The sequence below is a fragment of the Daldinia childiae genome (assembly GCF_008694065.1).
Source record: "Daldinia childiae strain JS-1345 chromosome Unknown Scaffold2, whole genome shotgun sequence".
Taxonomy (NCBI): Eukaryota; Fungi; Ascomycota; class Sordariomycetes; order Xylariales; family Hypoxylaceae; genus Daldinia; species Daldinia childiae.
The window spans coordinates 1,652,534-1,663,572 of NW_022984643.1; the positions used below are offsets into that span (position 1 = coordinate 1,652,534).

At 46.9% G+C, this 11,039-nt stretch overlaps 3 protein-coding genes across 3 annotated transcripts; 2 read left to right on the forward strand and 1 right to left on the reverse strand.

Annotated features, from left to right (window-relative positions):
- Positions 1-1,709: 1,709 nt before the first annotated feature.
- GL218_01364 (Peptide transporter PTR2) lies at positions 1,710-3,723 on the forward strand (the record flags this gene model as incomplete). Its single annotated transcript, XM_033577830.1, has 3 exons — positions 1,710-1,713; positions 1,800-2,396; positions 2,456-3,723. The coding sequence occupies 3 exons, from the start codon at positions 1,710-1,712 to the stop codon at positions 3,721-3,723; spliced, it is 1,869 nt and encodes a 622-aa protein (XP_033438768.1).
- A 623-nt stretch (positions 3,724-4,346) lies between these two features.
- On the reverse strand, positions 4,347-4,911 carry GL218_01365 (Guanyl-specific ribonuclease T1; the record flags this gene model as incomplete). Its single annotated transcript, XM_033577831.1, has 3 exons — positions 4,347-4,561; positions 4,638-4,815; positions 4,897-4,911. 3 exons carry the CDS (start codon positions 4,909-4,911, stop codon positions 4,347-4,349), a joined length of 408 nt encoding a protein of 135 aa, XP_033438769.1.
- Positions 4,912-6,928: 2,017 nt separating this feature from the next.
- Positions 6,929-8,821, forward strand: GL218_01366 (Glucose oxidase; the record flags this gene model as incomplete). The annotated part of the gene is made up of 4 exons (XM_033577832.1): positions 6,929-7,253; positions 7,303-7,903; positions 7,951-8,567; positions 8,616-8,821. 4 exons carry the CDS (start codon positions 6,929-6,931, stop codon positions 8,819-8,821), a joined length of 1,749 nt encoding a protein of 582 aa, XP_033438766.1.
- Positions 8,822-11,039: the final 2,218 nt, after the last annotated feature.

The following is an 11,039-nucleotide window of genomic DNA, read 5'->3' on the forward strand; positions in this document are numbered from 1 at the left end:
CTGCGGAACATTATGTACATAGGTACTTACCTCTTAGATACATAGGTACCTAAGTATAGATCTAACTTAACATTCAGGATAAATCAATATAGGGTAGCCTATTGAGTATACTATGTATAGCAAGGCATTTCATCATACTTATCATATGACTATTCGCTTACCAACTCGATCGGATATCGCTGAATCGAAATCTCGCGCTCAGATAAAATAACCACGCGACCTCACCCGTAAAAATTACTTTAGGGGGAAAGATGATATAAAAGCCCCATAAATCTTAAAGTTGGAACCCGGAGACGGCTACTCAAAATGTCATAGCTTAGATCTTAAAATTCGGTGTCAGCAGTTAGGTACATAGGTAGCTTATGCTTATGATAGGTTAGTATGTACCTCCTAACATAATAACTTAGTTTTGATAATAGCTTATCAGTTCTTCTCGTACCGACTATGTAATGCTGATTCATGTACCTACATAATGTGGCAAAAAGGAATGCCGCGATTGATACCAATTCGAAAGTTGGACAAGATTTGGAATTTTGCCGAAAACAAGATCACGCCTATGCAAGCCTCACCGGCTGGGCAAAAGCTTGATGAATCAATGAAAAGAAACCGTTCAGCTTGGCTTGAAAGCTTGATTGAAAGCTGATGGACTTTTGCCGTCTTTGGCGAAAGATAGCGTATCATGGCGTATCATGGCATACATTAGATACCTAGTATCATGGCATCGAATGCTTCGGTTCAGCTTCCATGCAGTCTTCCTCCCCCCGTCCCCTCCCCATCCCCCCATGTAATCTCATCCATCCATCTCATGCAGTTTTATCCCTGCCAAGCCCGCCCAATTGAAGCTTTGGACCCTTTGTCAACCCGTGCCAACCCGCGTAACTCACGCATAACATATTAATTATCTTACAGTTTCTTGCTAATATGTCCCAAACGATTGGGTGTTAGGTACTACACAGTAGGACCGCGATACAACGTAACAGTTCCCCCCAGTCAGCTAATAAAGTCGCAAGGGCTGGTTGCAGATAATCACCTTCCCATTCCGGCAGAGAGATTTCCAGAATTACGAGCATCTTCCCCCAGCCGTGCTTAAACGGATGTAACTCGGTGAGATATACGCTAGCTCGCTAGACCCAATCTGATTTCTTTCACGACTCGGCCGGCCACGAGAGGCTTTTTTTGGAGACCGTCCCTGTGGAAAGACAAAAGACACCGGGGACAGGGGTAACCCAAACAAAACCCCATCGCTAGACCCGCATGGGTGACACCAAGATAACGACTCTATCCGTTCTTACTGGTTGCCACTCCATGCTCGAGACCAAGACAGGTAGAGATACGGAAAGTCCGACGATATGGTCTGGTCCGTCGCTAGTGAAAGTAGTTCTAAGAACCTGTAAGATCCTCTCATCTTTCGCCTCTCGAGCCTCGCCGCACGCCGAGAACCATCTATAGCATGGTTATTACTTGATACGAGGCTCACCTGGAGACCCGATTCAGTAGGTTAGATACCTCTCGGTAGTATTTATCCATGTCAAACCCCATACATGCTTAGCACGCATCTAGTACGCACGTACATAGTTCCCGATATTGCGGGCCATCCTGGGCTTTTTTAACATAAATCCCACCGTCCCCTTCGATTTTTTGCTTTCTCTGTTTTCTAGTATCGCATCCAACCTGCGTAACTGCGAACCGTCTAGAGACAGGGATTAACGATGGGTATGTTCAACACCAAGAGACGTGACGACGACGACGACGACGACGTCGTGGTTTAACTTTTTTGAGCGCTTGCTGACATGCCCCAGGTAACCCAGTAGATCCCGTCGAGCGTGCCTCGGGCACTAGCTCGCCTATCGACGAGGAAAAGATGTCCAAGACGCCTCCGGGTGATTCTCACAACCCGTATCTTAACCCCTCTATAATGGAGGCGGATTATGAGGGCAAACCGACAGAGGAGGAAATGAGGACTCTGCGCCGAGTTCCCGGCAGCCTACCCGTTGTCGCCTACCTAATCTGCATAGTAGAGTTCTGTGAAAGAGCTTCTTACTATGGTATTCAGCCCCTAATTAGCAACTACGTTAACCGACCTCTACCGGAAAATGGAAACGGATTCGGAGCTCCTCCGCAGGGGACCCAGCAGACGGCCGGCGCTCTAGGGCTCGGAACCGTCACGGCAAACGCTGTTACTCAGTCCTTCAGCATGTTGGCATATGCGCTACCTATGCTTTTCGGCTGGCTCGCCGACGTGAAGACTGGACGTTTCGCCCTTATCTGCTGGGGTGTCGTGGTATTCGGTGTTGCTCACGTCTTGATGGTTGCCGCAGGTGCCAAAGACCTTTTAGCAGCCGGCACGGCTAAGGTTCCCTACTTCCTTTCCGTGTATATCCTAGCGATTGGTGCTGGTAAGTCTCTGTCATGGTGCATTTATATGGAACAGTTAAGACTAACATGCTTTTCTAAGCTATGTTTAAGCCTAACGTCTCTCCCCTTTTACTGGATCAAATGACCACGACCGTCCCTAAGGTCATGACGCTAGCCTCTGGCGAGCGTGTGATCCAAGACCCCGAGTCCACTACCGAACGAGTTATGCTTTGGTTTTACCTTCTGATCAATATCGGTGGTTTCATGGGAGTTGCCACATCATACTCGGAGAAGTACGTGGGATGGTGGCTTGCATTCCTCATCCCTCTTCTGCTCTACCTTCCCCTCCCGATCCTTCTCTGGTTCCTCTACAAGCGATTGATCCTCCATCCTCCGGGCGGAAGCGATCTTGGTAACGTTTTCCGAGTCCTTGGCATCTGCTTCCGCCGTGGTGGTTTCAGGAAGCTTGGTCGCTCCGGTTTCTGGGACTTGGCTAAGCCGTCGCGCCTCGAAGCTGCAGGCCTCAACTACAAGACCGACTGGAACGATGAATTTGTTGACGATGTGCGACGAACGTTCCAGGCCACCGGTATCTTCTGCTTTTTCCCGATCCAATATATTAACGATAACGGTCTCGGTGCCGCTGCTAGTTTCTTGTCAACCATGCTGACGACCAACGGTGTTCCTAACGACGTTATTAACAATTTCAACTCGCTTAGTATCATTGCCATGGCGCCGGTTTTGAACTACGGTTTATATCCTCTTCTACGGAAGCTAAACATTCACTATGGCCCCGTTGCCCGTATTACCACTGGTCTCGCCATGTCGTCGGTGGGTGGTGCTGGCTATGCCATCTTGAACTACTACGCGTATCAGCAGTCTCCCTGCGGCGAGTACGGTTCTAGCAACTGTCTCGACGGTGAGGGTGTAGCCCCCATCAGCATTTGGTGGATGGCTATCCCATTTGCTATTGGTGGTATTTCGGAGCTGTTCGTCAACGTGCCCGCCTACGGTATCGCATATTCGCGTGCTCCTGTTAACATGCGTGGTCTGGTGTCTGCTCTTAACTTGTTTAACACGGCTGTGGCCTACGCTATCGGCTTAGCTTGTTCTTCCGTCATTACCGACCCGTACTTGACGTGGGATTTCGGTGGCCCGGCCATTGCCGGTGGTGTCCTCACCATCATCTTCTATTTCACTTTCCGACACATCGACAAGGAAGAGTATGTTCTTAGCCAGAACAAGGACTACCACCTTAAGCTCGAGGGTACCGTTAGCGTTGTCGGCGAGAACGAGCTGAACAAGTCCGTTAACCGCCCCGCGCCCATTGCCGAAAATGAGGAGATGATGATCTCGCAAAAGCAATAAGCCTTTCTATTTTGGATGTTTCTCTATTAACGTGCATGTTATATGTGTATTATGAGTTACTGGTGTCGATGTCTGGCCGGCGGGTGCCGTTGAAAAAGGAAGCATAATGGCGGGCTACTATGTCTTTGGCGTCTGTAATAACTTCTGGCTTTGCTCTTAGATGAGAGTATAGTTACAGACGGCTATGATATTAAATATAATATACTATTGATACCACATTTCTGTTAAGCATTTTCTATTACTGGTGAATGTTCCTGCATACCTAGGCTATAGGCCCAACTAAGAATGCAACTAAAGACAATACATCGAAGTATATCCTTGACCTTGGTCTAGTGCAGCTACATTACAGATGTTACAACACACTTATAACCCGATGTCTTGTTTCATTCAGCTCCTCGCCGTTTCTTGTTTGAGCAAACTACAATTATGGAACACTTTCGGCAGGTTTCGTACGATTCCTCGAATATAATTCCTGATACATAACCTGCAATTATAGAGGTTATGGTGTAGAGCATGTGCCATCGTATTTGAACAAACAAAATGCTGACATGCTTGAATATATACAGAGCATTCATAACCCTTTACACAATTCACCCGCTCCCATCAACCTGGATGGCGCGCACTTAGGTGCACTCCACGAAGTTATTACCGCTTGCTCCGGTGTGCGTAATAGCACCTTGGTAGTCGCCACCCTCATTGAAAACGACACGGTCTGCACCAGGGCTACCTCCATTATAAGGATCGAAGCTGCTTAGGATAGGGAATTCATAGTAAGGGGCCTGCCCGGGGAAGTCAAAACCCTCGCGGTTATTGTACTGGTGGGGATAGTCGTTTGAACCTGTTATATGGGAATAGGGGTGTTAGGTATATAAGACGTATAGTTATAATAAATGGTAAATAAGTATCTAACGTACCAACAGTCTTGCCGGATTGGTGTAAAGAATAACCCTGCTTTACGGCTTCGTCGATGTCTTCCTGCCAGTAGCAAATCTTGCCGCACGTAGCTACGCAAGTCTGATCTTGTCTTACAGCGACCTTCTCTACTGCGAGGGCCGATACGTTTACGATAGCCAGGAAAATGGCAGGGAGGATCTAATAGATAATGCATATAAGCGATCCTGCCTAATACGATACATGAGGGATTCGGGCAGTAACTCATTGCCGTAGACATACCTTAGAGCCAAACATGACGGGCGGCAATAGAGTGCAACTTGATCGGTGGAGAGACGGAGATGGTAACAATTTTGGCCTGCAGAGCTAAGAGCAAATGCTAGTGACATGTCGATGGTAGCATCTTGCCTACTACTTATAACGGAGACCAAGCGATGCACATGAGCTCAGGTCAGCGTGCGAATATCCAACCCAAGACCTTTGGCGTGAGAAATGGGTCAAATCATTGGATAAGAGACCCCATCTGAGATTCTTCATGCAACAATTCGGTATTACTAGCCCTGCGCGACATCGAACAAGACCGCTCAGCATGGATGGGAAACGGGTTGCGTAGCGTAGATCCAAACGTATCGTGACAGGGGGGTGTATACCTGCCTTCCCCTTTCGGATCTCATACGCCTGATAGGAAAGTAGATATATGCTAGATATATGCCATATCTCCTTCGCACTACCGTTAGCAAGACCGAGCAAGCGAGCTTATTTCCTCAGCTGGATCTCTCTATGTATGTACGAAAGCCCTCCTCCCCCCCAGTCCGGGATGAGAGACATGGTAAATATGAAAGGGGAAAACGGGACCGCAGGTGGTCGCGTCGGTGCGGCACGACGACGGGTTCAGCAGCGTGATTGGGCGGATAGCTCAGCTCACCAGGCGGCAGATCGACAATGCTGCACGGGCATCACCTGCCTATCACCGCAAGATCTACCGCCCTACCTTCGTTAGTGAGCCGTTGCAATCGTATCACCACGAGCTAACACGTAGCGCAACTTGGCCTGCGACCTGTCTAACCTACCTACAGATACCGAACACTACCTATGTACTGGGAATAGTAGGCTTCGATCTTGGATTGGCGAGGGTTAAAGGGTTGCAATCGCTACGTTTCGCATCTGCGGGCACTAGCATCGAAATATCTGGGCATCTTTAGGCGCGGATTACTTCGTCAAAGGACCAATGCTCATCGACATGATTTATTCCCAGAGTTAAATAAGCAATAACGCAGCCTGGTTCTTTTTCCCTCTTTTATTTTTTGAATCATTTCCCTCTCAATACATTAGCAGAGACACGTAGCAGATGTTAGAGAACTTCGTGATTGAAGTTATGTCAGACGACTTCCAAGAATGAGAGTTATTACTAGCTCTCACTTCTAGGAATATCATGTTACTCGGTCAGAGTATTGGCTTGCTTATGTGCTAAGTCGGCTACTCTCAAATTGGAGAGGACCGCCGTATGAAGCATGAGGCATGACGGTTGTTTCAGAGTCGTACGAACCAAGAACTTCATATAATATCTTGACTCTTACTATTACAAAAATTAACAAAGGTAAGTATTCCCTCTTTCTAGTAATACTAGATTTGAAATGGGCGATTAGTCGTAATTATTTAACCAACCAGTTCAGTCTTTAGATATTGTTAGGATGTAAGTTGGAACCGAGGTACGAATGTAAAGACTCCTAGGTTATGGTTATAAGATAACAAAGGAAGTTTAGCGGAGCCATCCACTGTCATGTGTCCCATAGCTGTAGCTTACGGGAAAGCGTGGGGTTTGATAACTTGATAACTTGAATCCCTCCGCGTACAAATTCTCAGCGGCTTCAACAAGTGGTAATCGGACCAGATTCAAGTGCTAGAGTCCATGGAGAATAGTTGCATTCCAGCTTTTCAGCCCTATACGGCGTTGCATTTAAACCGATTCACTGAAAAGCAAGGAAAATGTTACGCAATAAATAGCTTCCCCGCAAATCCTATCAAGACAAGCCATGATCACCCCCCTAGACTAGACGATCTAAGGCGGCGAATGATATCCGATGATGCTGAAAACACCTGGGAATTCAGCTTTATCACACCCAAGAATGGTAATTGGATGCGAAGATTCGGTCCGTAGCAATATTTCTTGTCAGCAAGCATGGCTCTAAAGAATTCTTACGTCCGATGCGGTGTGTTATTTCATAAGTTTAACACCCGCATTCTAGAGAGTCAGGTAACCTAGCGTTGTCTTCTCATCGATAGATCTGATCTCAATGAAAGTATTCTATCGGCAATGAAACTAGCTATTCCTCTAATATTAACCGCTCTTGGTGCCAAGGCAAAATGCGAAACCTTTGACTACGTGATCGCAGGCGCTGGTACGTGCGGACTTGTGTTAGCAAATCGATTATCAGAAGACCCGAATATCAAAGTCGCAGTTGTCGAACCGGGTGATGATGTTCGCAATAACCCTAATGTCACAGACGTTGGCGCGTTCCTCCGCGCCTTTAACACCGAGATCGATTGGCAATATGCTACGACGCCACAGCCGGGAGCTGATAATAAATCAATCCCTTTCCACGCTGGCAAGGCCATTGGAGGGACTAGTACAATCAATGGTAGGTCTAATACAGTCTGATCTCTTGGTCAAACTCGCTAATAGTATAGGTATGACTTACATCCGAGGCGACAAGGCTGAGTTTGACGCATGGGAATCTCTCGGGAACGACGGCTGGGATTGGGACATATTATATCCTTATTTCAAGCAGGTTGAACAGTTCTCTCCTCCCACTACAGCCCAGCAGGCCGCTGGCGCCACTTTCAATACAGAATATCATGGTAAGGATGGATTGGTGAAAACGGGGTTTCCATTCAGACTCCTTAACGGATCCTTCTACAAACTCGCTCAACAGGCTTGGGAAAGTTTGGGTTATCCCCTAAACCTAGATGTTAATGGTGGTGAAACACGCGGGTTTGATGTTTGGCCTCAGACATTAGACAGAGACGCAAACATTCGAGAAGACGCTGCTCGAGCGTTCTACTATCCCATTGAACAGAGACCTAACCTCAAGATCATTAAGGGGACAGTGATGAAGTTAAAATGGGCGAATTCATTAACATATAACAACGCGCTCTTAGCAGATGGTGTTGAATACCTGGATCCTACCGGCCAAACGGTCGTTATAAGCGCAGCGAAAGAAGTCATACTGTCCGCCGGGTCTTTAAGAAGCCCTCTAATCCTTGAACGCTCAGGTGTTGGAAATCCAAGGTAGGTTGAAGCGTTAGCCAACCACATACACGTATTAACGTAGTTAGTATCCTTAAAGGGCACGGCATAGAAACAAAGATCAACCTCCCCGGAGTGGGGGAGCATTTACAGGACCAGCCCAACGTGGCCCTCGAGTATACCTCAAATATCAATATGACAGGAACTGTGCCATATGCGACATTTGCCACAGCCCAAGACTTATTCGGCAAACAGACTTCTGCAGTAGCAGAGACGACATATACGAAGCTATCTGAATGGGCCCAAAAGGTCTCAGATGTTAACAATAGAGCCATTGATGCTCACCAATTAGAAAAGATATTCCGCATACAACACGATCTAATCTTCAAGGACAATGTTACAATTGCTGAAACCATAACCTCGGCTTCCGGCAATGTCCTCATTTCTGCATTTTGGCCTTTGTTGCCTTTCTCTCGAGGTAGTGTCCACCTCAAATCAATCGAGGCCAACGATCCCGCAATTGACCCGGAGTACTTCTTAATCGATTTCGATCTCACCATCCAAACCGAGCTCGGACGGCTCTCGCAAGATTTCTGGTATACAGACCCGATCAGCGATGTTGTAGTTGGCAGCTTCGTCCCTGGGGACGAAGCACTGCCTCGCAATGCTACTGACGCTCAATGGGCAACTTTCATCGCAAGCACTGGTAAGAATATCGCATTCCAGTGGTGCCAAACTGACCCGCACTTAATAGTAACTCCTAATCACCATCCTATCGGGTCGGCCTCGATGATGTCCCGCGAGCTCGGAGGAGTCGTTGACCCTAAGTTCAAGGTATACGGAACATCTAACGTTCGTGTGGTCGACGCGTCTGTGCTGCCAATGCAGATTAGCGGTCATTTAACTGCTACGCTTTACGCCATATCCGAGAGGGCAGCTGGATTTATTAAAAGTCCATAGCATAGATTATTTGCTGATGCCTACTTCATTCTCAAGCAAGACGTATCAACCACACTACCGATAACTCCGAGAACATCTGTATCTAAATATTAGAAAATCATACAGCCAACCCTGGGTGATGTCTGGCCCCCAATTGAAACGGTAATGTGACGGTCTAGATAGCCCCTGATTTCTCCAACCGGCATAAAGCTAGGGATCTAAATGCATGGTAATTTATATTCACGTAATACAAGACCAGACATAAGTTCCTAATTGGCTTGAACATGGTGAAAGTCTTAGACAAGAGCTACCCGAAGCTCCGAGCGCTCCCTTCAGAAGCCTCCTTGACATTTATGATGGTTGGATAAATACGCTATTTTAAGATACCACGTTTGTTAAATCTAGTTACAACTTTATCCCATCCCTGACTACAGACAGCGATCGCATGCCTTCTGAGAAAGCAAGAAATAATATACCCGAGCCGGTCGAGATTTAACAAGATGGAAGAACACAGTCTCATACAGGCATATCAGCTCATCTCAACAACATCGACAGCTAGTATTTAGACAGAGATAACAATAGCTATGATGGGACTAGCTAATCGTAGACAGCGTAGATGGTAGTGCCGAAAGCACATCTTTGCGACTCTAGTAGGACCCGGTGCTTCTACATACATACAAATCTTAAGAATCACCCGCGAGATACTCAGATCCAGGCGAAGGCAACCAATATCTAAGCTGTCAAGAGTCAGATACGCCGTAAATTTCTAAAGATGTTATTGAGATCGCCGGGCTAGTATATCGTGTGCACACTTTATTTTATTGTCGCGGCGTGACACATGAAGAGAAATGATTGAGAAATCAACCATGTTGGCACAGAATGAACTACGATCATAAGTAGTCTCGGATCATAAAATGTAAAATTGATTGAGCTAAACATATACAAAAGCTCCGTGGTATCACCCCTTTACTCCCTGATTTGCAAGCTGTATAGGTACTTCCAAATTCAACATCATTCGCTCCCCGGTCTTATGCACATCCTAAAACGCCGTACCCAAGAACCCAAAATGCATCATAAACTCATAAATATTCAAAGTAATAAAATGCAAGAATGTTCTTCCTTAAAAAAGACGCATGGCAACTGCTCCTCTCAATCATAAACACACTCCATAGTCTTGTACCAAAATTCAAATTTAGCACCTCGTCATCGTTGGCTAAGGGGTCTCGATAGAGGAGATACCCCTTTTCCACGAAGGTATGTATGGTTTAATACTGGGCGAAGAGATTTGCACTTTGATGTGAGCTAATATGTAGTAGCGGTATATATTCGTATAAAACGATTACCCAATATTCGGTTTTGTAAAAGAAGTCCGAATGGAGTACCGAGAAGTACTTGTTCGTTTCAGAGCTATATCATTTATAGCAGGGGGCGAGATTGTGAATCGGACATTTTAAATTCATTTCGAGGTCGTTTGGTCAGCCAAGTACTCTCGGATATAAACCCGGAGAAGACGGACCCGAACCCTCCCGATTATAACGGTGACTCTATGGTGACCCACAGTAAGTGTGGTGGCTGGGTTGCCTGCTAGGACTTTCTTCGGAATTCCGAGGTCACACGATGCTCGCGAGGATGTGGCGCTTATACCTCGAGGCGCATCTCACGTGTGAATAACTTGGCTTCGGTCGACCTTTTCCCCCATCTTCGGCACTGGCATTGGTAGCGGTGGCGGTAGCGGTAGCGAGTCCCCTAGACAGCACTGTTCCTAGCTTGCCTCTGCTCTCTCGTCATAAGAATGATTCCAACACCGATGAAGAGCACCGCTAGAACGCATACCGCCGGAACAAGAGCGGCAGCATAAGTCCTTTGTAGTTCAGGCGAGACGCCGTTCCATGCTTTTGCCCATCCGGGGAGGGTAATCGTCTCGGTTTCTACTAGCCAGACGATGACAAATATAGCAAATACAGCAATAGCAAATATCGCCTGGAGGAAGCCGAGGAGCGAATGTCGAAAGGATGAAGGTTGTTGTCGTCTTATTTTGGCCATCTTCGTCTTCTCCGACCTTGATGGGGGAAGACTCTTTGGTCACATATTATACTCTCGAAGTGAGAAAAGGGTGGATACAAGCAAGCGAAATCAAAGGAAAGAAATCATATGTAGGGCTGAGCGGGGGGGCTTGGGGGGTCTTGGATAAGATCGAGTACATATGCACAAGTTGGCCGGAGCCCGAAGGCTGGCCGAG